Source organism: Glycine max, chromosome 18 (assembly GCF_000004515.6).
Source record: "Glycine max cultivar Williams 82 chromosome 18, Glycine_max_v4.0, whole genome shotgun sequence".
Lineage (NCBI taxonomy): Eukaryota > Viridiplantae > Streptophyta > Magnoliopsida > Fabales > Fabaceae > Glycine > Glycine max.
Genome location: NC_038254.2, coordinates 53062070 through 53089022, shown reverse-complemented (window position 1 = coordinate 53089022; position 26953 = coordinate 53062070). Strand labels below are relative to the sequence as shown.

The 26953-nt window shown below is 31.4% G+C and overlaps 4 protein-coding genes across 4 annotated transcripts; 1 reads left to right on the top strand and 3 right to left on the bottom strand.

The window, feature by feature from the left end:
* The first annotated feature begins 1287 nt into the window (after positions 1-1287).
* On the top strand, positions 1288-3568 carry LOC100778096 (reticulon-like protein B5-like). The gene is made up of 5 exons (NM_001253302.2): positions 1288-1628; positions 2128-2308; positions 2414-2555; positions 2805-2874; positions 2969-3568. The coding sequence occupies exons 1-5, from the start codon at positions 1409-1411 to the stop codon at positions 3133-3135; spliced, it is 780 nt and encodes a 259-aa protein (NP_001240231.1). The 5' UTR covers positions 1288-1408; the 3' UTR covers positions 3136-3568.
* A 1951-nt stretch (positions 3569-5519) lies between these two features.
* LOC100794919 (golgin candidate 3) lies at positions 5520-15094 on the bottom strand. Its single transcript, XM_006602767.4, has 15 exons — positions 14729-15094; positions 13397-13495; positions 11850-11945; positions 11183-11338; positions 10736-10874; positions 10577-10641; positions 9596-9763; positions 9347-9454; positions 9079-9231; positions 8540-8836; positions 8322-8387; positions 7446-7648; positions 7127-7181; positions 6647-6835; positions 5520-6066 (listed from the first exon to the last, which is right to left on the bottom strand). Exons 1-15 carry the CDS (start codon positions 14939-14941, stop codon positions 5758-5760), a joined length of 2316 nt encoding a protein of 771 aa, XP_006602830.1. The 5' UTR covers positions 14942-15094; the 3' UTR covers positions 5520-5757.
* A 1621-nt stretch (positions 15095-16715) lies between these two features.
* Positions 16716-21265, bottom strand: LOC100794392 (probable caffeine synthase MTL2). Its single transcript, XM_041012141.1, has 5 exons — positions 21196-21265; positions 18407-18533; positions 17928-18332; positions 17389-17652; positions 16716-17280 (listed from the first exon to the last, which is right to left on the bottom strand). The coding sequence occupies exons 2-5, from the start codon at positions 18500-18502 to the stop codon at positions 16903-16905; spliced, it is 1143 nt and encodes a 380-aa protein (XP_040868075.1). The 5' UTR covers positions 18503-18533; positions 21196-21265; the 3' UTR covers positions 16716-16902.
* Positions 21266-23263: 1998 nt separating this feature from the next.
* Positions 23264-25104, bottom strand: LOC100793878 (probable caffeine synthase MTL2). Its single transcript, XM_003551628.5, has 4 exons — positions 24925-25104; positions 24427-24831; positions 23874-24137; positions 23264-23762 (listed from the first exon to the last, which is right to left on the bottom strand). Exons 1-4 carry the CDS (start codon positions 25018-25020, stop codon positions 23397-23399), a joined length of 1131 nt encoding a protein of 376 aa, XP_003551676.1. The 5' UTR covers positions 25021-25104; the 3' UTR covers positions 23264-23396.
* Between the last annotated feature and the right edge of the window lie 1849 nt (positions 25105-26953).

Sequence of the window (26953 nt, the reverse complement as noted above, 5' to 3'; positions counted from 1 at the left end):
TTTTATCTTTTTTTTAGTTCAGTTTAACACTCTACTTTTTAAAAAGTTTATTAATCATTTATTTTATTTTTTTTTGTTTAGTTTAATCATTCGATTTATTTAACATTAACGTTGTTAATCATTTAAAAATGATATTTTTTTTGTTAAAAATGAAATGGAGGGAAAGAAAAGAAAACTAAAACAAAAAAGTTCATTTTTAAATAATTAATGAAGTCAATCTTAAATAAATAAAATGACCAAATTGAAATAAAAAATAAATAATCAAACTAAACCAAACAAATAATATAAAAAATCAAATAAACTTTAAAAGAAATTGAAAAAAAAAACAAATAAATCATTTATTCTTTTATTGTTACAATTAGTACAATTAAGTCGAGAAAGGTCAATAAATACTCTCCAGTGCTTTTGTCACCTCTATGAGGTAAAAGTAGCAATTATCTCTTATTTTTTTTGCTAACCAGCATCTATTTTGTGTGAGACCAAAGGAGGACAAACTTATTTCCTCACAATCTCTACTCCACCAAACATGCTTCCATTAACTCAGGTCCTATATATACTAATAGTCCTTCTCAAGTCACATGTGGTGTCTTACTAGTGAGTCCTAAATAATTTGTGGATAAGGGAAGATAATTCAAGATTCCTTCTTTGCGGGTTATAAAAGATTCCTTGACGCATCCTAATGCTTTAGGATTTCCCCTTCTTATTTATTTGTGTAAGCCTTTACCTATTCTGATAGGCCGATTAAGAATGTAGATCAACCGATTAGAGATATCGTCCATAACATACATAGTCTCATAAAATACTGAGTAATTGAAGATGAAGATGATGTGATTTTAATATATTTGAACTAATCTAGATGATTTTGTATGGAGTTATTATTTTTTTTAAAGTTATTCCTATGTTATCCCTTTAAAATGATATCATTTTAAGAATTGTATTAATATTTTTATAATTAAATATTAATCTAATTCTCAAAACAACGTCATTTTAAAGAGATACTATGAAAATAGTTTGAAAAGGGACAAATGACAAATCTAATAGTTTTCCATGACACTAACCTATTTTACACTCCAAATCAAATAAAAATTAAAAGTAAAAAAAATATTAAGAAAATAAAATGATAGAAAAATATGAAAAAAATGGAGAAAGAGGTTAGATAGAATGAGAGTTGTTTACTGTTTAGTGTAGACAAATCCAGTCCTCTTGAGTCCCGAGCCTCAGGTTCGGATATCCCGAACCTCGTTACTCGTGACACGCATAAAAGCCACACTGAGATTCGCACTCCTAGTCCCAACCCTACTCTCACACACACTGCAGCGAGAACCAAAGAAAAAAAAAGCTTCTTCCATTTTCCGAAATCGAAGCATTAGGGTTAGGGTTTTTTCCGATCTGAGAAATTCGCGGCCCAATGGCGGAGGAACCGGAGAGCACCGTCACCAACGGCGCCGCCGACGAATCGCTGCTCGATAAGATCACCGAGAAGCTTCACGGCCACGATTCTTCGTCCTCTTCATCTTCCGACTCCGACTCCGACTCCGAAAAAACCGTTACTTCCTCCGTTAAGGATAAGGTTTTTCGCCTCTTCGGAAGGGAGAGACCCGTTCACTCCGTTTTCGGCGCCGGAAAACGTAAAACTTTTTTTTTGTTCATTTTTTCTTGCTCACTTATTTTTGTTGTCGTTTTATTGCGTTTTGGGTTTTGTGAACAGATTCAATGTGGGAATGTTGTGGATGTAAGTTGTAACATGTTAAATTGTGCTTTGTGTTTCTCTTTGAGGCTCCTTGAAATTAATGAGGTTTTCTCAAAATTGAATTTTTTTAATGTTAGCGACCTTACCCTGGTTCTAGTTTATTATATGTTACGTTTTCAGGTGGTTTTAATTCTAGATGAGTCGAGTTTAGCTTATATAGGCATGGTTTTGAATGATGATAAATAGCTTGTAATGTGAATTTGACTAGGGCTGCATAGGTGAAAATTGGGATGTTAAGTCAAGAATTGAAGAGTTGTTTGATGAGGTGTCATTGAATGGAGAATTGTATGCGATTGTGAGTGGTTTTATAGAGTGATAAATGAAGTTGCAGTCTGATAATATCTTATGGCTTTGTTTTTGATGACAATATTTTGCAGCTGCTGATGTGTTATTGTGGAGGAACAAGAAAATTTCTGCTGGCATGCTTGGCGGAGCCACTGCTGTTTGGGTTCTTTTTGAGTTGCTTGAGTATCACCTTCTTACTCTGGTGTGTCACATTTTGATACTGTTGCTCGCAGTTCTGTTCTTGTGGTCCAATGCCCATACTTTCATCCACAAGTAAGCCTCTAAAACTTCGTAGTTTGTTGAACAGAGAGGTAGTATAGTGTGTTTTGGGGTTTGGCTTATCTAACCTTTTGCGAGGAATGCCAAATTATGTTGCAGATCTCCACCTCGCATTCCGGAATTTCATCTTCCAGAGGAGCCATTCCTGCAAGTTGCGTCTGCATTGAGAATTGAAGTCAACCGGGGATTTGCTGTTTTGCATAGTATTGGCTCTGGAAGGGACTTGAAGAAATTCCTAGTGGTGTGTAACTTAATAATTTGTTGACACCATTAAATGCATACTAAATAGAAGATTTTTTATAAGTAATATCTACAATGTTTTTGGGCCAATTGATTGTAACTTACCAAGATGGTACCACTTCTTACTGTTCTACAAGCTGCTGTGCTTTAATGGATAAATGGGTGTCTAATTTGATTTTGCTTAAGTATAATTCATATACTATTATCATGATGTTATTTATAATATTGATGATTCTGTTGTTGATGTTAGGTTATTGCTAGCGTATGGATTCTGTCAATTGTGGGGAACTGGTGCAATTTCTTGACCCTGTTCTACATAAGTAAGAATACTTAGTACTACTTTAAATTACATAATTTTTATAAAAAAATGGTATGGAATTTTATTCATTTACATACTCTTCATTTCATGGGCAGCTTTTATCTTGTTGCACACGGTTCCTGTGCTATATGAGAAGTACGATGATAAGATAGATCCACTTGCAGAGAAGGCAGTTATTGAGATTAAAAAGCAGTATGCTGTGTTTGATGCTAAGGTCTTGAGTAAGATCCCATTGGGTCCATTGAAAGCCAAGTTATCTTAGTTGTTAATCCTTGTAACATCAGAAAGAAAGAGCTCCACTTGTTTGCTCAAGGAAGTTGCCAAGGCCAGTGTCTTTTATCGAATGTCGATCTTCGCTATGTTTGGGTTGGTTTTAGGCTGGGTATGGTGTCAATGGCAATCAGTTTGGATTATCTTCAAATAGTAATTTCTCAGTAGTTTCTAACTGTGCAAGCATATGGGTTTTACTGGTTTCTTTTGAAGGTTTGTATGAGTTCAATCAAATTGTTCTTGTAAGATAAAAATACTTGCATGCTTCTTTTTATTTTTATTTATTTATTTATTTTTATTTTTAAGTAGCATTCGTTACCGTCTGTGTTTTGGTGTTGGGTTCATTATGTAGAACAATGTTCAAAATATCGGTTTGGTTATGAAATTTTGCCAAAAAACACGGTTCCTGTGGTTGAACCGGTAAATATCAGGATGTTTGCAAGAATTCATTTACAGTTTTTTAAGACCCATGGGATGATTATTTTACGGTTAACTATTTTATATTATTTGTACAAGTATTTGGGAGGATTTATGATAATTTATTAAGTTTATAAGATTCCCGTCAGGGACATCCGATAAAATTGGGACGATATGTTTATAAGTTATTTTTAGTTTATTTCAGTAAGTTTTCTAGAATTGTTTATAAAAATAACTCAAGTTTAAAAGAAAAATAGGTTAATTCATTTTCTTAATTTTTATAATAATTTTTAGAGTATATTTAACTAGTGGGATTTTTTTTAGATTATTCACAATATTCCTGTTTTATTTTTTTAAAATGTCAATAACTTCCTTTATATATATAGAGGTACAAGACCTAATGTCTTAGGTTCAAGTCTTGAACAAAATTGCTTATAGAGGATATCTGTGGTTTAGATTAGAATTAAGGATCACCTTTTATGGAGGGTACATGTGGTATTGAGTGTTAGTTTAATTTTCAAACAATTAAGGGTAGTGCAAGGAAAAAAAAGATGAATATGTACACTGACAAAAAATCTATGAAGTATTAGTGTAATTTATTCTAAATTATATTATATTTAAATATATGTTTATTAAAACATTTATGTACTAAAGTAAGATTATATAAGAAATTAGGAAAAATCATAAACTATTATTAAATAATGTTTTATAAAATAAACAAAAAAAATGTGGGAACCATGCATGAACTTTTATTTAGTTATAAAATATTTTTGTTGAAGTAGAAAATATTTTATAAGGAAAGTAGCGTTGGTTCTTTACTAAATTTGGATTTACTTGACTTAATTTTGAGTCCATTTTCTTTTCTTTTCTTTTTTTATTATGTCTGGACGGTTTGAATTATTTTAACATTAATCTGTTCAATTTTTTAACATTAATGTGGACTTGCGGGGAAGAAAAATGAATATACTTTTTAAAAAATAAATCCATTAATCCTATGAAGATGACTCAATAAAAGGCTACAAAAAATAATAAGAATCCCAGTTGACACGAAGTAACAGCACACCAAACTATCAAAAGATTCTATCACATGATAATCTAATGGAAATTATTTGGTGGGAAAATTCGGTACGTGATAGACAACAAACATATGACTGCAACAAGGGGCATATCACTGTTGGCAGGAGTGAATGTTCTCACCATATTTTAACATTGAAAAGTTATTTTTTTAATTAAAAAACACATTTTGATATAAATCTACAATTGTAATTAATTTGGATACATATCAATTTAAAATAAGATTTTAATTTTTATGTACAATCAGTATAAAAGTTTTTGTTATCAACCAATGAGAAATTTTAGTAAATAGGTATAATTTTTAAGAAAATTATCATAAAAGTTAAAATTTTTTATCTTTCAGGGTTTTTTTTTTTGCCAAAGTAGTGTCCATGGATTTGAACCAGCGGCCAGTTGATAAGTAATAACCAGATCTTTTGAGCTTGAGGCCCAGTTGAATGGATAACTGCAATGGTCGCAATGTTGATAAGGGTCTTATCGTTGGCAAACCACAGCATTTGTCACGTCGCATCCATGCTTTTAGTTGTTACTGAGTCCATATTAACCTTTTCTTCCTTGGCTTGGCTCTCCACAATGAAGAGGTTCAGCTTTTCATCTCGGATATTATTGAGGCATTGAGCTATGTTGTACTGGCTAAAAAGTCCTTACCAAAACTCAATGGCCGCTTTTCAGTTTAATCTAACCCTCATGCTGAAAAAATAGTAGACTGCTACGGGAAATCCGTCAAGATATAGAATGAGGAGAGATTACACAAACAACAACAAAATCTTATCCCATTAAGTGAAATAAACTACATGGATCACATGATATCATTCAACATATTTAGAGTTTTAGAAATATTATTTATACTGAGATGAGAGATTAATAAAGGAGTAGCACGTAGGCTAGTGAAACATAGTGCATCATATATTATATACTCTATGTATCAAAGAGATAAGAGTGTGGTATTACATGACATACAGCAGGATAATTTTCCACTGTTCCAGTGTTTTAAATTATGCAAGAATAGCCACACAAGATGACGAAGGCAATGAAATGAAAGAATTAATTGAACAATATTACATGTCTACAATTTATCATTGATCTATACCTTTTGTTTAATTACATGGAAAAAAATGTATATTTAGTATCTAGGAAGTCTTGAACTAGTAGTTTTACTATCTGATGATGTAAGGGGAACTGTTGAGAACTCTGAACCAATTTGTTCGGAATGCTGAAAGTATCCACGAGGGTGAGAACTGATGTTTTGATTAGTGGGTGAGTTAATTGATGCTCCAGTGCTAAACCTCTGATTGGAATGTGGTGGAGAAGAATTAATATCAAAACTTTTATCATGTGACTCATCGATGGATTTATCTCTTCCTTCTGACTCCTTCTTCTCTCTTTCTTCTGTTTCCTTGAGAAGAAAATCAACCCACAGATCTGCAAAGGACTGAAATAGGAAATGTACAAATTCAAATTCATGATAAGAAAAATAAAGTAAACTGCGTTAAATGTGACAAAATCTAGAATGCAGTTCAGCATTTGTATAAGATTCTTTGGGTAGATGTTATCGACCAAAGGAACAACATATGTGCAGTGTCTGCTGTAGCATAAACATGGATCATGTTAAAAAACCCCAACTGGTTTTAGGGATATGGTTCACACTTGTGCCTTCAAAATAAAAGAAATTATTGTGTTCACAACATAGATAAAGAAAGACAATAGTCCAGTTAGAATAAAACTTTTAACACCATTCTTCAACCTTATCTCCTTTCTTCTGGGCTGCCAGAAACACCAAAAGGAAGAAAAGCCACACCCTCAATATTCTATTATGATCCAATTGTAAGTATGGGACTTGAGTACCACATTTGGAATTATAGGATTGCAGTGTCGGGTTTAAGGCCTTGGGCTTTCTATTATAACAACAAACTTTTGTGAAGTTCTCCCAGTGTTCTTATCATATTTTTTTCTGCACTTCGCTTTCTAAGTAAGCCCCACGGATAACAAATACAAGATGTGAAGAAATGGACCTGGTTATCTACTCCTACATTTGCAGCTGATTCAGTTGAACCACTTCCTCCCAAGATACCTCCAACTAGGCGGCCAGGAAACCCAAGAACACCACGGACAACACCTTTTCCTGGACCTTGTTGAGCAACACCTATTCTTTGTTTGTCCTCGGTAGAGAATCCCAGCATGCGAACCATTAGATCCAAAACCTGTCCCAATATAACACTTCATGAGCAAGATCAATTTGAACAAGAGATCACACAACTGATAAAAGAACACTGCTTAATTACATGTACTGCAAGGAGTAAACAAATACAGGTGGACAACACAATTTTACTTGGATAAAATAATTAATAGCTCAGACAACGAAATAAAAGCTGAGTCCATGAATCCCCCCAGTGCACGCACACACCAAAAGTTAGGATAATTACATGCAACAGAAAGGAATGAACAGTCCTACATGAGGTATCTTAAGCAACCAAATTAGTGGGCTTCCATACCTCTTTGCTGTGGTTTCTCTGGAAATAAGTGATCAGTAATTTTATCACAATGCGCCTGTCAAAAATACAAGATTAGTATATTAATTTATTCTCAAGCAGAAGCAACATGATGACAAATAACATTACTTGTAAGACTCCATTTCCAATTAAAAACTTTTTAGGAAATTAATGATAGATACAGAAATATTGTAGACAATAGTCCCTTCAAGCATTTCATCTTCATTTAAAACCAATCAGCTAGAAATATTGGGGGCTCCCAAGTCACATGGCCAGAAGCTGATATTGCATTAAAAATTACTTTGATGAAAAACATACCAACCTGTCAACAAGAAAATCAGAATCCACTGACATTCTATTTAACCGTGTCATACTCTGCTCAAGAGCTCGCCTCAATCTGGAATTGTCTTCTTCAAGCTTGCTTACTCTACTTCTCCATTCCGATTGTACCTTCTCAGATTGAGAAAGCTTTGCTAAAATTTCTTCTTTTTCACTGATCAATACATTTGCTCTGCAGTCTGCATCCTGGCAACCATTTAATCAACATGTTACTTGATTGGAAATGCCAAGTTAACTTATACTTTTTGACTTGGAAAACGTAATAATATATCAATATAATGCAGCAAAGTTTTGAGGAATAATGGGGAATAATATAGGATGATTTAAGCTTTAAGGAATATGAAAAAGTAAATGATAAACTAAAAAATCAAATACAAGGTCAACACCCACTGGCAGGACATTTGTAATTTTGTATTTGAGCTTTCCCTTGGCACAAGCTCTCTCTCTTCTGATAACCATTAGCACTACCACTCTCTCCATAACCACTGATTTCCTTCTATTATCTTTTTGAAATAAGCCTAAACTAAAATGCTTCCAAATTATCTTACCTCTCAGATATGATTCTCTTTGTCTATAAGGATGAAACTGTGTAACAAAAAATACACTTCTTTCTGCTTAAGTGTTGGAGGGAAGCCCATAAGTTAAGCTACCACATTTTCCTACTCTACCAGGATTTGTACAAAAGAAATGATTGGATCAAAAGAATACAGACCAAGACTCTCATGGTCAGCAGAGATCATATTCTTTTGTTGTCACAATCATCATCATAAGGGTCCAATGCTGTTCAGCAAAAGTCTTAAAAATAAAGTATGGGTTGTCTAAAAATTATATTTAGAAACAGTAAGAGAGGGTTTCATACTTTCAACAGTTGAGAAAGCTTAGATGTTTCTTCCTTTGCACGAGCCAAATCTCCTTCTAAATGTTCCTTCAGAAAACAAAATTATAGAGGATATAAGCTTACTACATGCAGCAATAGACAGACAGGCACACACAAAGATATTGATGAAAAATAAGTGAGGAAATGTTAACAAATCAAATCAATGCCAGTAAATTTGTACACAAAAAATTAAAAACAACCTTAGCTTCAATTTCAGCATAATATTGTCCAAGAGCTGTCTGTAGATTTACAAGTTCAGTATTCTTAGCATCTATTGTGCTCATACAGTTTGTAAGCTTCTTGTTGAGGTCATCAATGATTTCCCTGGACTTCAGAATTTCATTGTCGTTTGCCATCTTCAGTTTCTCCTGACTTGCAGTTGCCTGTTTCAGAGTTCTTTCAAGATGTGCTATTTGAGCCCTTAGATAATTATTGCTATCACGTAGTTCTTCAATGATTTTGATATCCTCATCCATTTTTTCTGACTCTTCAGATTCCTAGACAAAAAAAAGCAGGGTGAACATCTTTGAGTGTACTGGGGGAAGATTGATATACTAAATTCATCTGGAATGGATGCAAATAAGTTCATTCATGCTTATTAGAGGTTTGAGGGGACAAAATGTAATACAAGTGGGAAACAATATATTTTGAGATAAACACGACAAATGGATTATGGTAATCAGTACATTGTCCCTTAAAAATCATAATTTGATAAGGCTTCAAAAAAATAAAATGAAACCTTTTCTAACAAATGCTGTTTAAGACGGGTCAATTCTTGTACTGCTTTGTTCCTCTCATTTTGCGTTTCCTTCAATTCTTTACTTAGCTTATGTAAGGATCTTTCCAAGTCTTCGTTCCCTGGAAAACTTTTGGAAGGATCTGGTAACTGCTCCTGGAAAGCCAAATTCCAAAACCCCACAAAAGAGAAGAAATGAAGACAACAATTACTAACATGATTCTTGAGGCATAACCTGTAAAGTAAATATTGCTTTCAAGTTTTGGCTCACATCACTGTTACTGCTTGGAACCTTGATCTGAATCTGAGAATCATCAGGTGACATTTTACTAGCCATCCTACTTGATTTGAGGGCAACCTCAAGTTCATCTTTTTCCAACTAATAACAATAAGAAGATAGAATTTATTAAAGTGCAGTGTGGAACACAACATAAAAAAAAGTCATTATCAAACTTTGAGTGATAAGACAGTAGGTTTTTCTGTATTACAATGAAAAACATTAATGCATAAATTTACTAACCTTAAGAGTAGTGTTTTCCTTCTCCAAAGTTTCAATTAGTCTTTTGAAGCTATCCACAGAATCACCTGCTTCTTCATCTTCTCGTCTAGTCAACTCCAATTGCAGACGTTTTATTTCTGATATTTTCTCATTCAATTCATTGTGTAATTTGCTCACCTCATTTGTTGTCTTCCAAGCAATAATACAACATATGTATTGGTTAGATTAGATAACCAACAAACTATAATATAGCCTATCTTATCACATTACATAGTACAACAAACCAACATCCAGATTCCTTGAACAGACATAATATACTACTCAATGGATCATCAAGGTAAACAAGAAAGTGTTCTAGATATTCCCTCTCTATTTAAAATATATTATCTAAAGAAATAGTGATATGGAGAGTTGAAATCATCTGAGAAAGCTGATCCATATACTCTTTAAATTTATAATCATATAGTTTTCATGAATCTAGGCAATGTGTTTATTCCCAAATATATATTTTCATTTGCTTCGTATCATCATATTCTCTGATTTTCTTCCATTCTTTTCTTTTGATTTAATAACAATTTCAATTCACAATCAAAGCAGTTTATCAATTGTGGATTGTCTCTTATGGCAGTGAGCCAAAAATTCACCATAGCACGTATGGAAGATGGCATTGTCGCAAATGTGGCTATATTTAAAAAAGTATAAAATACATACAAAAAAATGGTTTCAATATATTAGGGACAAAAAAAATTATAGAAACACTAAGGAAATAAATTTCAACATATTTCAGTCTGAAGATAAAAAAAACTAACAAAGGTAAACCATAAAACAATCTAACAGTTATGAAATGGTAGGTAAAAATCATAGTTAACGCGTGGTTAATATCTTATTTTATTTTTTAAAAATACTATCTATCCATTGTCTCTACTAATATGGTGTAAAAACATTTTTGCCAAAATCTTGTAGAAATAAATCAAATTTATATCTATGTTTATATAAACTCACTTTGTCTCTTTCCAACTTTAGCAATTTAAGCTCCTCCTGGAAAGACTTGTTCAATTTCTCTTCTTCTGGCATCAAGGAAAGATCAAGATGGTTAGCAGTTTCTATTTAAACATGCAAAAATATATTACAATCTAGATATTCTAAATGCAGAATAATTACCCTGGAATTTTAGCTGAATATTTGCCAACTTTTTGCGTTCTTGCTCTAGTTCCAACTTCATTTTTCGTATCTCATGAGTATGTTGTACTGCTGCTGTGGCTGTGGGACTACTTTTTCCCTCTACCATATCTGCTTGCTCCTAGAAGGCATTCATACATCTGTTGTCAAGTTCATTCATCACTAAAAATAAAAATATAAATCCTATCAAAAAGTTTAAATCAAAATGACCAGTACCAAAAACAAAAATAGAAAAGCGAACAAAAACTTTTTTTTCTTTATTTTTAAAAAATTTCATATCATGCTTCTTAGGACTCCATGAAAAACGAATATACATTTGGACAAAAAAAGATCAAAATAGCAAGTAATATAAATGCAAACCACCTAATGGTAAATCTTTCTACATAAATTCATTATTTGAGGATAACAAAATATCCAAGATGTAGTTACCTTGTCCTTTACTCGTAAGTTTGAATGTTTAGATACCATCTTACTTTGACTAGCATCAGATTCCAAAGTAGATGTGGTTCCATTGTTTGTAGCATAACGATTTTTCATTTGAGTTGTGAACCTATGCAGTGGATTTGGTGATTGGTCATTACTTCCCTGCATAAATATTCAGAGTAATCAACAAGAATCCTTAGTGATGTTGTGAATCTTGATCAGTAGTGTTACTAGAAACTAGAAAGAAAAAATTTACTGCGACTGGAATGAAGAGTACAAGTACACATCAACCCCCCAGAACTTAGCTCCTACAAGGGTCCTCTGTTCTTATAAAAATTCCTAAAGAAGTAGCTCCAATACCAAGTTTTTTTTTTTTTTTTTGATCGGCGCTCCAGTACCAAGTTGAAGACTGAATATTTTGATGAATTGCTTGAGAGAAAAACCACCCAACAGGGCATATATTCATATACATTCCATGTTTAATTTTAAGAGAAGTAAACATAAATGCAATTCCCTAAGTTTATAAGATAAGCACTATGCATGAATCTGAACATTCATGTGTCCTAGACTTTCAATACAGCAATTCCCAATATCTAAGATTTGTTTCCAACAGTTACTAAAGAATATAACACTCATAATTTCACAAGTCTTGTGATTTAGAATATAGGATTACCTTGACTGTGTAAGCACCATTTGCAGATGCTGGACTTGTAGCCTCGAAATTCTGTTTTAATGAGCCATTTTCTTTATTCAATCTAACAATCTGATCCTGTGAAGTTGAAAGGCTTGGATAGTTAAACTTAACAAAGGGAAGTAATAAAATATCTAAAATTAATAAGTTAGACAAATTGTTAATTGATTCTTTATGGAACCTCTGCTCTGCCTGAGATAGATATCACCTAATGAAATATAATCCAACAATATATTTGAGAAAATAAAGAACCTTTTGTTTGGGCATACGGGAGAAGGGATCAGAGTCTTAGAAAAAAATAAGGTCCAGGTCCAAATTTTCTATAGATATCATATATTCTTCAAATAGTGCATTACAACTGAGTTCACCTTATTTTATACAAACACAATATAAGGTCCAAATTGGGGATTGCAATGTGCCATGGATCCATCTTAAAATGTGCTGGAAAGTAAGATTAATCATAATACTAGGATTGAAGTTGGGTGGATCAAATTGGCAACTTCTTGATCATAATTTGTGGACAAAAAGTTCCTATAAAAACTCAAGAAAATTATACAAGATTACCAATGCTCTATGGCAGTGAGAGTTCAGCAGTGAGTGCTGATGATAAGAGCAAAAATTAAGTGTAGTGAAGATAAATATTAGATGGACAAGAGGATCTAGAAGATTTAGGAATGATATTATTTGAGAATAAGTTGGAGTAGTGCTTGATGAGAAGATAATAGAAATATGCCTATGGTTTGTTTGATCATGTGATAAGAACACCAATGAAGTACCAAGTGAGAAAAGTGGTTCAAGTGAAAGATAATATGATGAAAAGCAAGGGAATACCTAACAAAACATTAAGAGAAACCATTAAAAAGATCTACTGGTTTTCCTAAAAATTTGGCAGGTAATAGAGCCAGTGGTATTGGTTGATACATGTAGCAAATCCACATTGCAGAATAATTAGGACTGACAATTGTTTAGAAAAATATTAGGTTCTTAAGGATTTTAAATAGCAAAAGCTACACAGAACCAACAGTAGTTCTTCAAGGAAGTAGCCAAAAAAAAAAAATCCAACCTACATGTAAACAATATCATTTGCATACAAATCACAAAAGGGACAAAGTTCGTGTATCAAAAGATTGCCTGTTTCCAACTAATAGTTGACACTGAATGAAATAGGTCCTATTTGGATAAATTTCTCCATAAACACTTGTAGGAGAATAAAATAAGAAGGAAAAGTGAAATATGCTTCTCTCATAAGCGAAAATTTGCTTATGCATAAGTCAAAATCAGCTTTTGGAGAAGTTAAATGAGAGAGCTTCTACAAATTAGCTTATGCATAAGCTAATTTTAACTTATGGGAGAAGTTTATTTTATTTTTCTTTTTTATTTTCTTCTCCTATAATTGCTTATGGAGAACATTATCTAAACAGAAGCAAAGTTGAACATTAAGTAGCTCCAACAGTCCAACAAAGAAACATCAACAGAAAATTCAACATACTATTGGTAAATATATGTAGAAAAGTAATAACCAGCCATACCTCTTTTTCTTTTAATAGAGCTGCATAATTAACAGATAGTGCTTTAATTTCTGCCTCGGATGCTTGAAGTCTCTTGATTTCTGCTTTATATTGTTCTATCTACAAGAAATACAATAAAATTAAAAAAAAATGACACCTTTAACCATAATAACAACCTACCTCTGACTATTTAAGGGGAAAATATGTGCCATAAAATTTGAATACATTTCACTTTCATGCATTAGGTAAAAGAAAATTCTATAAATTTGCACTGGCTAGCAGCTAGCATGTTCCTTTATTTCATATGAGAAAAGGACTTATTAATATAGAAAAGGAAGATACAAAAAGGGAATAAGAAATCCTCTGAAGAACTAAAGAAAACACAACAAAGGGGGGGATCCAAGAAGCATCAACAATGCATGTCAATCTCTAAGAAGATCTAACAAGGACATCCCCCCTAAAAAGATCACAAGCATAACAACAAAAGAAGCAAATGAAACTACTCAATCCCAAATGAACTCAATAGATGATTGCCATCTGAGAAGATTCTACCATTTCTTTCCAGCCAAATACACCAAAGAACCACAGCCTGAGAACAACCCAAAGCTTTTGGCGTCTTTGCTACTAATAAATCCTTTGAAATTAACACATAGGAGCTTTTGAAGGTCCACAGGACAAACAAACCGTGCTTGCCAGAAACACCAAACAATTTATTCCATTGATAAGATGCTGATGGACAATGCAAAAACAAATGTGAACAAGATTCAGAACTCAATCTACACATTACACAGAAATCAAGACTGAGGAGTGAGAGAACTTCTGCATGTGATAGTAACATTTCTGGAGCCACTTGTTTTCATATGCAGTAATGTAGTTATTTATAATTTTGTCTTTATTTTTTGTATGAGATCACATGACACAAGACAATCCTACACGAGCCGATAAGATCACTATGGGTCGCAAAACTCTCTGTCCGAGTAATTGCCGCAACTACATACCTAGGGTATGAACTCCAAACCACAAGTTTAAAGTTGAAACAATTTCGTATTAGTTGATCCACGCTCTTAAGTGGTTTCATGGTTTGTCTTCTAGTTAATCTGTCAAGTTATCTACACGATGTCACGCCTAGGGTTTTGAAACACCACTCTTAAATCAAACGCAATTATTCGTTATCCTACTTCCACTCTCAAATTCTAAATTCTAATTTGAACTCTATGCGATTCAATTACTCGTAGAGCATTCACAATCACACATCGCTAGCTAACATTCCAACGTTCCACGGCACATTCCATTATCGCATCGCAAAAAAATAATAATCGCAGAGCCTCGCAGCGAATTTCATGAAAACATTACCTCAGGAGAGTAGGGGTGATCGGATGTTCCGTTGGAGGCAGCCGGCGACATAGGAAGCGATTTGGAATGCGCGGAGCTGTGAGAATTGCGGCGATCGGAGACGGCGGCGGTGTGGACGTCGGGAGGGAAAACGACGTCGTCTTCATCGGCGTAGTGAACGTCGAGGGCTATTTTGTTCAAGTTCTCCTTGAAGTTGGCGATTGTGTCCCACATGGTTGAGTTGAGATTTGAATTGTTGATGTTAAATCTGTGATTGGGTGAAGGCGCGCACTGCAATTTCTGCTGGATCTCGCCTTCGAATCTGTCCCTGCGTTTTCTTAGCAATGCAATCTTTGGTCTAACTCTTCCCTTTTTTTTTTTTTTAATTTCATTAAAAATAAATAAATAGTTTATAACTTAATTTATAAGCTATAAATAATAATACTAATACGTGTGGGGCCTGGATGTATTTTCCACACATTATTACAAAGGGATGGTTTTTAGCTAGCACCATAATATTTAAAAATTAGAAAAATTAAAAATTCTTTTGCACAATTAAAATTTTGTGCTCGATTTTTCTTATACGTATGGTTTCATAATTTTTAAAATTGATTGAAAAGTTTTTTTATCCTATATGTTTTGATCAATATAATGAAAAGTCAAATGATTTCCTTAAAGCATGTGTAAGGATAAAATATTTTTATGTTGTGAATTTTAAGAAATCCAGTTTATTTTGATCTATGCATTAAAACATTCATATTTCTTTGCTCAATACATAAGATTCTCACATACTATTTTGATCTCATTTTTCATTTTGTTCCCTCTTTTCTTTTTCTTTTTTTATCTTTATCTTATGTTGTTTTTTTTAGTGTATGTTTAAATGAATGTTGACAAAATTAATTTTGAATAAAATTGATTTTGTAAAATTAATTTTGGTTAAAATTGATTTTAAAGTGATATGATTTATGTGTGGATGTTTTATTATAAAATAAAGTTAGGAGTAAAATTCATGATAAAATTTTAAATCAACGCGAAAGTTATTCAAAGTTATTTCAACTTATAATTAATTTTAAATTTTTCTCTAATGTGAAACTAAACATGTAAAAGTATATTCAAAATAATTATAGATGAGAATTAATTCTCCAAAATCAAACTAAATATCCACTTAACCATTCAATGATTTTGGGTTTGACCTATTTTGGTTTTCACTTTCTGCACTTTGAATTGATAAACCACCTCTAAAATACCTTTCATGCATATTTGTCTTTCTTTCCCAAGTTAGCTAGTCTTCCTTAAAGTAGGCCTGATTTGGGCCGATTCTAATCCCAATTCTACCAAGTACAAGCAAGCAGTCAGAAATAGCTAATCGTTAGCCCTTAGTCATTTTTAGTGCCAACATAAAAGCCGCATCAGTCGATGAACATCAATTGAATCAGTTGTATGTGTCAATGATGGTAAATGACTATTCTTGATATTAAATATTTTTAGCATAAACACTTGGTTTTCAAACCCTAGATTTTCAGAACATCACATTTCTTTTCGGTTGACTTTGGTGTAGCTACTTTATGTTTATGAAAGGGTAACCCTAATAGTAATGTTCTGGTGGATTGGCTGCTACATTATCTATGATTTCAACGAGCGTTATTGACTAAGTTTGTAGAAGATGATTTTTTATTATTGTTCTGAAAATATATTGTAAATGCACTTACTCGAATGAGATTTGTACAGTTTGTAGGTTCAATATGAACAGTTACTAAACACTATAGTTTGCCATCTCTCAAACTCTCCTTCTTCTCTCACTCTGGTACGCTCCACTCTCATTTCTTATTGTTCCTTGTTCCTTAATTTATTTTCATTTTGGCATTCTTACGACGGTTCTTTACGCTAAAGGCATTGCATGCTATTATTTGTGTAAATATTTTGTTGAACGTGGTATATAAAGGAATCCACTCCAACTAGAACAATTGTAATCCTAACAAGTCAGAGATTGGGCCAAGCCTTTATTCGAAACAAGAGATTATATTTCACCGATATTTTTTCAAGCATATATATATATATATATATATATATTTGTGAAATACTGGAACAGATCTTAAGGTTCAACAAGGGTAGCATATTCTACTCCTTAGAACTTAACTTTATTTCACCAAATCAAAACAAAATTACAAAAGAAAAACTAAATTTTAAGATAATCTTTAAACACTTCTTCGAGCAATTTTTGTCATGGATATCATCAAATTAGCAGTCTCAAATTTCTCCACCTTCATTATTTGCACAAGTTTCTTTCGAAACCTGATAAACAATTCATTTATAACTTGTGCCTCAAACTTTGCAGATAAGAGAGGCTCCATTGCAGCTCTTGTGTATGTGGCTATGAATTCAGCTCTTATATTTCCATCAAGAAAGAAATCATCACCACATTCACTTACACCCTCATCCCTAGGCACGGTGAAAACCTCTAATCTTTGAAGAAACAATGACTCTTCTTCCTTAATCAAATGCCTAATTTCCTCAATTGTAGGCTCATACGTTGGTATGTTAAAAGAGTCCAATTTTGCTTCTTCAATCAAACCCTGCAATGTATACCTAATTCTTAATTATAACATGTTATGTTTTAAATACTTAATTAATTTTCAACAGACGGCGTTAGTAATTAATAAAAAAAAATGTTATATATTTACCTCCGAGAGCATGTCATTCAGTGTTAGGCTTATTACTTCCCAAAGGCTTTTTGAAAGAGTTTCATTTTTGCAAGTGCAAGGTAACACTAAGACCATTGCTCCTCCAGGCACAAGTTCCTCCGAACGCGATTTTAGAAATGATTTAAAACCTTCTTGAAACTGCTTAAAGTAAGCTTTGTACACCTCTGAAGGGCTTGTGCTAACTATGTGACAGTTGCCCTTGTTAAGTGATTTTGTCTCCTTAGTCAACCCTGATAACGGATCCTATAACCAAAATTTGATAAATAAGATCAAACACTAAGAGGGTGTTTGATTTGTTTACTATGTTCATTTTTAAATTTTTTTTTTTTATTAATTATAAAAATATCGTCTTGTTTTGCTTTTCTACACATCTATCATTCCCCACAAAAGAAAAAATAAAGCAAAAATAATTTGACAATTATAAATAAACCAAACACACAATTTTTGTTGACTTAACATCTCAATCAGCTTAGAGGGAGAAAGAAAAAATATACAAAGAAAGAATTAGTTTATTTAACCTGAGAGAGCCAGTGTAGACTGTTGGCAGAATGAAAAAAGTTTATGGAATTACTAGGAAAGAGCCTCCCATGGAAGGATCCAGGGGTGGCATTAATAAAGCATGAACCAAATTCATTTCCCTTATCTCCTTGCAATCTTGTATAGAAATCAGGAAGTGACTTGAAGATGGTATTGAAATCATTTCCAAATAAATCATTGAGAAAAAATTGGAATATGGGTGGTTCACGATTCAAGCGGGTGCATGTGGTATCAACAATATCAATAATATTTGATGTCACAAGAAGTGTGTTTGGTCCTACAGAGCAACCTAAATCTGCTACTTTCATGCAGTTTGGAGAAGAATCACGATACAGTCTTGTTATAGTTTCTTCAAGCATTGGTTTGGCTTTAAGCATTAATTTTTTCTGCATTAAGATCAAAGTTAGATCAATATAGAAGGAAATGAAACAAATTAATATAAAGTTAAAAGATAGTATACTTGGAACGAAGAGTTGTTGGCATAACTCCTTTTTCCCGTGCCACCATTCATGTGAAGCAATAGCTCTCTTCCACTTGATGCACCCAATGAACCCATGATCAATATATCAAGTATCACCCTCCGACCGCTGATACATATATATTTTGCACTTCAACATTAGCTTGAGACAATCTCACCTTTTATAAACTACTAAAGAAATTTATATGGACTCGTGATTTGTGTGAAATAGAATGGATAAAATTCAATGAGAAATAGAGCTAGATAGAAATAATTAAAAATAAAAAAGTGGAGATTTTTTTTTATCACGTATTTGAATGAATCGAATTCGAAATGTAAGTTAAAATAATAAATAATGTATATTTACATTGCTTGTTGGTTCGGCCATGCAAAAGAACTAAAGGGACATTAATGTGAACTCAAGTGATAAAGGGTATATGTAAAAAGTAAAAAAAAAAAATATAACTAATAAAATAAATTTAAAACGTGTTGACATATAATTATCAAAAGTACTAAGTTGACAGATGTAAATTGAGGTAGTCATCTCACCTTTTCTCTTACTAAGAAGCTTGTTTGGACCTTTTTAATTATAAATTTGTGAATATTTAGTTTTTATATCTAGTTTATCATTTTGATAGGTTACATGTGCTTATTGATAGATTATTTTGTAGGAATTTGAAATGGATTAAAATAAAATTTGGAGCATTGAGAAAGCTTAAAGTAAAAAGTTATAGTAAATTTGGCTTAAGCCCAAACAGTTTTGGCTTAAGCAAAAATAGAATAGAGCGCAGAGCTAAAGAGATTTAGAATTTGCTTAAGTTTGAAATTTTCGGTTTAAGCAAATTTTCACTAAAGTACTACAATTTTTAGGATTTAAAGTGACCAGCTCATCATTTTAAAGGGAGGGACTTCGTTGCAGGAAAAGACACCATGTGGTGAAGGAAAAGCTTCCTCATTTTCTCATTTCTCCAATCTTCTTTCTCTATCTTATATTTTGGTGCTATCCATAAAAATAAGTAGCTAGATTTCTCCATTGTTGAAATTAGATAGTAACTAAACCTTATTCTCATTCTCTCATGTATTTCTTTTGAAATATGTTTACATATGCATCTTGTTCTTCAATGTTAGTGTTTTACTTCTACTCTTAATGTTTGTTATGATTTGTTATTGAAAAATGTTTTCATAGCTTAATTTTGGAATGAAATTGTGATTAAGAAATACTCTCTTTATCTCTTGAATCATAGTAGAACACCCAATAAACCTCAAAGCTAAGAATAAAATAAAGGTTATTGGTTATCTTTGAGTCATTAAACTTAAAACAAGTTCATTTGTTAAATATGCAAGGGATTGACATTTAATGAAAAAATTTAAGTTTTTTTTCACTTAAGGAATTAGAGATTAAAAACTATATATTATTGAACAATGACAAAAATTAACATTGAATATAAAGTTGGTATTGTGTTTTATTGTAAAGAGAGTTTGATTCGATGAAATCTAACCTTAATAACCTTCGTCGTTTGATTTTTGTTCCATTTTATTATGTTTTTATCCAAAAATATTTCAACTTGTGCTTTTGTTTATTTCATCCTTATGTTGAATGCTATTTTCCTACTTCTATTATTGTTCCATTTGTTAGTTTAATTAGATAGTGAAAATTTATGAATTTATCAAATATTATGTAAGTTTGTGAGAATGATATCTCTTACTTATCGAATATTACTTACCGACTTGATATGTTTGTGGATGAGTCAACATTCACCCATGTGTGTGAGGGCAATTTGAGCCCTAGCTTGTAGCTTCCCTGTGTGTGAGAAGCAAAATATGTTTTTTTTTTTTTTTTGTGTGGGAGGATTAAGATATTGGTTATATATATATATATATATATAGAGAGAGAGAGAGAGAGATTCTTGTGGGGCTCCAAATAATTTTGTGAATTTTGATATTATTAATTTTTTAACCAATCAAATTACATGTTATTTTTTCATTAATTATTTTTTATTTTTTAAATATAATTAAAAATAATTTTAGAAGTTTGAATCCTAAAATCTTTTTAGTTACTTTTAATATTTTTTATAAAAATATTTTTTTTGGTAAAATATAAGACTAGAACATTTAGATGAGTACTCTTCTTTGTTCTTTTCTTTAACCTTAAAGATGCTTTTATTAATTTGTACATAATTTACTCAGTATTAATTACATTAAAGGGGAGGGTGAAATTCACTTCTTTTCTAATTTCTCATGATGTATAAAAATATTCTGACAGTGATTTTGAAATCATTTTATTTATAATTAACATAGTATAGAAAAAGAGCGAATCAAAAACAATATAGAGACTCGTTGAACAGTAACACCGATTAGATCCCCACAGAAAAAACTTAAATATTGATATTTTCACAAAAAAAAAGGTATGATATTGATATTGATTTTTTTTATATAAAAAGTGTTCGAAATAACTAAAAAGATTTTAGATTCAGACTTCTAAAATTATTTTTAATCATTTTATAATTTTAAAAATTTACAATTCTAAAATATAATAATAATCAAGGACTAACTTAAAAATAATAATAAAAAGATAAGATACAATTTTATTGATGAAAAAATTAATAATATTAAAACCTCCAAAATTATTGGAGACACACATATATATTATAACAATATTAAACAACGATTAATCCAAAACATCATTTATGCTACATTATGAGAGATTGATTTGTCCTTGTTGTGTCAGAAAGTTAGAACTAAACTAGTAAAATGCACAGCATCAATTAAGCAAGAAAGGAGAAAAGTCTTACAAACTGGGTCCTGCCTTGCCCTATCAAGCCAAAAGATCTGCTAGGTTCTGCTTCTCTCCTATCTCCCCACTTCTTTGATTTAAAGTGTTCAGTATTTATAGACCCTTTTGGATTCATAATCTGTTTAATTTCTCAGTATCTGTTCAAACACTCCATTAATATAATTATCATCTTATTTACTATATTTATACTTTTTCTTAATTTCTATCTGTCAAATACAATTGTTTTTATTACTCCGTGCCATGCATCGCGCGCGGGCGCGTGCATTATTATTAATTTTTGGTGTTTTGATTGATCTTGCAAAGCCTAATTAATTATTTCTCAAGCTAGAGGACCAGGTCAAATTGCAGTGATGAATTTTCAAAAAAGCCTGTAGATGATGACGATGCTATATATACGCCTTTTTTAATTACAACTTGCAGCGATCAATCTTCAAATTTGGCAGCAAATTAACAACGACGGATCTAGAAGTCTACCTAAGAGGGGGAAAAAGTAATTATTCAACAAATAATAACTTACACGACAATGTATACTGATTTTTTTTTATATAAAATTGAAATTAATTTTTATTTCCAATGATAAAGATAAAAATAAGAAAATGTAATAAAAAATTCTATCTCCATTTTTTTATATTTCAAATGATAAATAAAATAATTAGAAGTCATCAAATCTTACAACAAAATATATATATATATATATATATATATATATATATATATATATATATATATATATATATATATATATATATATATTCTCCCTGCAAATTTTATATGACCAACAAATCTTAAGGTCACAATTTTGCTGAAGGTTTAATGACATTGGCGGAATATTTTGCTACCAGCTTAACATCAAATCATTTTGACGAGTTATCATGATGAGGTGTACGAGGATTTTAATTATTGGATAAGTGAAACCACCAAGCCCGACTTGGATATTAGTCATGGTTTTAAGACATTCACTTTGCATAATATGTGTATTATTTACTTTTTCATTTCTTGTAATCTTTTTGTTTAACTTGATGTGGTTTCTGTTGGGCGCCAAAAAGTTTTTTGTGGGGATAGTTGGCCTTTTCTGGTCGTATATAGCCATTTTTTTTGGAGATGTATATGTCTAACTGTACACCTTGTACAGATATGATGTAAAGTTATACCTTCCTTTATTATACTAATACAAAAATATATTTGTCTTACAAAAAAAAATATTTACTAGCTAGAAGATTGTGTGCAGATTCCTCAAGAAAGAGCTACGAGACACTTTAACATATATATGTCATGATCTGAATGTTCTACCCTTTTGTGATATCAAGCTGCTCACACTTTATTTCAACAAAACTGGTGCAAATGATAGATCGCCATATCAAGATGCTATTCACGTTGATAAGTTTTACTAATCTAAAAGATTTTATACTATCAAAGCTATGATGAATTTATACTATCAAAACTATTCACGCTGGCTAATGTATATGTATACTAATGTTCCAATAAAGTTATTAAAATTATAATTGAAATATAAACAATTATAATGCCTAATCAATTAATTAATGAAAAAATAAGTAAAATATATTATATGGTTTAAAATATAATAACTTGACTTTATTTTAATGATGATGATTTAAACATATTACTGTATAATTAAGTTATTTATATTAATTTTAGATTTCATTATTATTTTATATATATACCAATCTTGATGATTTTATATATACTACTAAAGTTATCCACATTAGCAAATAAGTATATTAATTAATGTTTAAATAAAGTTATTAAAATTATATGCTTAAAATATTTTCGAAGTGTGTTCAGAAGGATTTCAACTAACTGTATACTAGTGTTTAAAATAGTACGTTGTCTGTACAACATATATTTAAAATTCTGAAATGTGTTAGCATGTCTAGAAATTTAATTGACTCACATTTCATAATTTTAAATACATGTTGTATAACAGACTGTGATTGGGCCAGTCTTCTAATTGAAACATAAGTTTTTATTTCATTGATATTGTTTTAAGTAGAAAAATAAGTAAGTATATATTACTACAAGTCATTATTAAGATTTGTGACACACTGATACAGATCTCAAGCTTCAATAAGAGTACGTAGCATCTTCTACTCCATAACTTAATTTCACCAAATCAAATCAAAATCACAAAAGAAAAACTACTTTTTAAGATGTGTCCTTCTATTGAGAAACAGTACTTCTTCAAGCAATTTTTGTCAGGGATATCATCAAATTAGCAGTCTCAAATTTCTCCACCTTCATTATTTGCACAAGTTTCTTCTGAAACCGGATAAATAATTCATCTATAACTTGTGCGTCAAACTTTGCAGATAAGAGAGGCTCCATTGCAGCTCTTGTGTATGTGGCTATGAATTCAGCTCTTATATTTCCATCAAGAAAAACATCATCACCACATTCACTTACACCCTCATCCCTAGGCACCGTGAAAACCTCTAATCTTTGAAGAAACAATGACTCTTCTTCCTTAATCAAATGCCTGATTTCCTCAATTGTAGGCTCATATGTTGGTATGTTAAAAGAGTCCAATTTTGCTTCTTCAATCAAACCCTGTAATGTATACCTTATTCTTAATTATAACATGTTATATTTTAAATACTTAATTAATTAATTTTCAACAGACGGTGTTAGTAATTAATAAAAAAAATGTTATATATTTACCTCCGAGAGCATGTCATTCAGTGTAAGGCTTATTACTTCCCAAAGGCTTTTTGAAAGAGTTTCATTTTTGCAAGTGCAAGGTAACACCAAGACCATTGCTCCTCCAGGCACAAGTTCCTCCGAACGTGATTTTAGAAATGATTTAAAACCTTCTTGAAACTGCTTAAAGTAAGCTTTGTATACCTCTGAAGGGCTTGTGCTAACTAGGTGACAATTGCCCTTGTTAAGTGATTTCTCCTCCTCAGTCAACCCAGATAATGGATCCTATAACCAAAATATGATAAATAAACATTGGGTGTTTGATTTGCTTACTATTTTGAGTATTTTCATTTTTGACATGTATATTCTTAATACTAATGATAGAGATATTTGTTTTTTTTTACTTTGGCTTTTATCACCATTTTGTTATCCTAAAAAAGGTGAAAATAATTTGACATTTAATTAAATGTTAGAAATAAAAACAGAAAACAAACCAAACACGCTGTTTTTGTTGACCATAACATCTTAATCAGCTTAAAGGGGAAAGAAAAGCAAAAGAATTAGTTTATTAGACCTGAGAGAGCCAGTGTAGACTGTTGGCAGAATGAAATAAGTTTATGGAATTACTGGGAAAGAGCCTCCCATGGAAGGATCCAGGGGTAGCATTAATAAAGCATGAACCAAACTTGTGTCCCTTATCTTCTTCCAATCTTGTATAGAAATCAGGAAGTGACTTGAAGATGGTATTAAAATCGTTTCCATATAAATCATTGAGATAAAATTGGAAGGTGGGTTGTTCACAATTCAAAAGGGTAGTTGTGGTATCAACAATGTCGATAATATTTGATGTCACAAGAAATGTATTTGGTCCTACAGAGCATCCTAAGTCTGCCACTTTCATGCAGTTTGGAGAAGAATCACGGTACAGTGTGGTTATGGTTTCTTCAAGTATTGATTTGGCTTTAAGCATTAATTTTTTCTGCAATTAAAACAAAGTCATGATCAATATAATAGAGAAGAAAAACGGAACAAATTAATTAATTAATATTAATAGTACAGATAAAATATGTACTTGGAATGAGGAGTTGTTTGCATAACTCCTTTCTCCCTTGCCACCATTCATGTGAAGCAATAGCTCTCTTCCATTTGATGTACCCAATGAACCCATGATCAATCTATCAAGTATTACCCGCTGAATTCTGATATAGTATATGATCTACTTCAACGTTAGCTTTGAGACTATCTCACCTTTTATAAACTAAAGAAATTTATTTGGATTGGTGATTTGTATGAAATAGAAAGGATAAAATTAAATGACAAATAGAGCAGAAAAGGTGTATTATTTAGATAGATCATAGAAATAAAAAAAAATAGACAAATTTATCATCATTTATTTGAATGAATTGTAGTATAAGTGAAAATAAATAAATAATATAAACAAAATTTATACTAATGAAAAAAAAATTAAATTTAGCTAAAAAAATTTAAACTCTTACAATTTTGTTTTTTACTTATTGTCACAACATGCTCGGAGGTTGCGACGAGAGACGAAACATAAATCGATAAAAATCTTTACTATTTTTACAGAACTAGTCATTGAAAAGGTCTTTGTTGGTTTGGAAGTCTACTTATGGATAGAAAAGTGGAAACTGGTCGATCGATTGCACTTTTAATGCATTTGTTAAAAACCTTATCTTTAGTTAATGTGTAAAGTATTAATAAATTTTAATTTTTTATTTAACCTCTTTTATTTGAAACATAAATTATGAAAATGAAAAATCATTATTATTATTATTTTTAAAATTAAGATTTTTTTTTATCAAAATCTCATTATTTACTTTATTTAAAGAAAAATCTTGAAAAATTTAGTTTTACTTCAACAAGAATGATCTCTACACTTCCATAATTTTCCCATGCAGTTAGAAACTTAAGATCACGTAGTTTTTCGCAAAATTATTTATATATTAATTAATTAAAAAACTTAATTTTTATGAAATTAATTTATTTTTTCTTATCTTTAGGCAACAGTTTGATTTCCCTTCGTTCGATTTTTTCTTCTCATAGGAGGATCCGGGTAAAACTATAAGCATGATTCTCGAAAATAAAAGAGGAAAAAAGAAGTTTGGACCAATTCACCTTCGACATTCAATGCATTAATTAGGTCTGGGCCGGGTTATAACATCCCCACCAATAAACATTAAAAGAGTTTCAACCTGAACATGGACGTGGTATCGTGGATGATCGAAACGTTATGCAAATAACTCGTCATCATATCGCATCATTATCACCAGGTAATCTTATACTAATTAGATTTCCTTAATCAAAAGGTAAGGTTGATGAACCCAATGATCCACAAATATTTGAATACAAAGGGCTAAATTCTTGAAATAAAGATAAGCTGCTCAGTTGAGTGTCGGAATTTCTTAACAGATATGGTGTCAAACATATATGCATACAACTGATATTGGAGGAGCATGATAGAGGTTGATGATAAGGAATCAGGCTGACAGGAGTGTATATATATAATCGACGTACCCTTGTGCAGGTTAAAAAAGAAAAATGTATAACTTAATAAAATAAAAAACATGTTCACGTGGCGTGGTGGGGTGGGGGGTCAATAACCCCTCATGCAGAGATTCTAATATAGAAGAGCTGAGTCCAATGATATCAGCAATATGGTATTCTAATATGGACGCATGGATCAAGCTAGCATACCATATATATATATATATATATATATATATATATATATATATATATATATATCTTTTTTTTATATCATTTTCTTTTTTTGTTAACAAGATTATCTATGATTCTCATAGGAGATATAAAAGATTGATCCACTAGATGAAAAAAGGCAGAAGGAAAAAGGAAGGAGGGGAGGTTGCATATTCGAATTTCCCATCTGATAATTATAACAAATTAATATTTACTGATAAAAAAATTACCATTCTCATTACTCCAAAACATTGAGAACTGTTTATTTTTAAACATCATTTGTGTTTGGAAATTAGCATAATGCACAACATTCAGCTAGCAAGAAATTGAAGGATGAGAGAAGTCTTACAATTAAACTGAGTCGTGCCTTGCCCTCTCTAGCC

Bases quoted from the DNA above. Each gene is read 5' to 3' on its own strand.
- LOC100778096 (NM_001253302.2), top strand. From the start codon at position 1,409: ATGGCGGAGGAACCGGAGAGCACCGTCACCAACGGCGCCGCCGACGAA. The intron at 1,629-2,127 runs GTAAAACTTTTT...AATATTTTGCAG, and splicing joins CGTTTTCGGCGCCGGAAAAC to CTGCTGATGTGTTATTGTGG. The intron at 2,556-2,804 runs GTGTGTAACTTA...TGTTGATGTTAG, and splicing joins ACTTGAAGAAATTCCTAGTG to GTTATTGCTAGCGTATGGAT.
- LOC100794919 (XM_006602767.4), bottom strand. From the start codon at position 14,941: ATGTGGGACACAATCGCCAACTTCAAGGAGAACTTGAACAAAATAGCC. The intron at 9,232-9,346 runs GTGAGCCAAAAC...TTGGCTTTCCAG, and splicing joins TTCCAAGCAGTAACAGTGAT to GAGCAGTTACCAGATCCTTC. The intron at 7,182-7,445 runs GTTGGTATGTTT...TATTTTTGACAG, and splicing joins TCTGATTTTCTTGTTGACAG to GCGCATTGTGATAAAATTAC.
- LOC100794392 (XM_041012141.1), bottom strand. From the start codon at position 18,502: ATGGGTTCATTGGGTGCATCAAGTGGAAGAGAGCTATTGCTTCACATG. The intron at 18,333-18,406 runs GTATACTATCTT...ATCTTAATGCAG, and splicing joins CCAACAACTCTTCGTTCCAA to AAAAAATTAATGCTTAAAGC. The intron at 17,281-17,388 runs GTAAATATATAA...TATACATTGCAG, and splicing joins TGAATGACATGCTCTCGGAG to GGTTTGATTGAAGAAGCAAA.
- LOC100793878 (XM_003551628.5), bottom strand. From the start codon at position 25,020: ATGGGTTCATTGGGTACATCAAATGGAAGAGAGCTATTGCTTCACATG. The intron at 24,832-24,924 runs GTACATATTTTA...TTTTAATTGCAG, and splicing joins CAAACAACTCCTCATTCCAA to AAAAAATTAATGCTTAAAGC. The intron at 23,763-23,873 runs GTAAATATATAA...TATACATTACAG, and splicing joins TGAATGACATGCTCTCGGAG to GGTTTGATTGAAGAAGCAAA.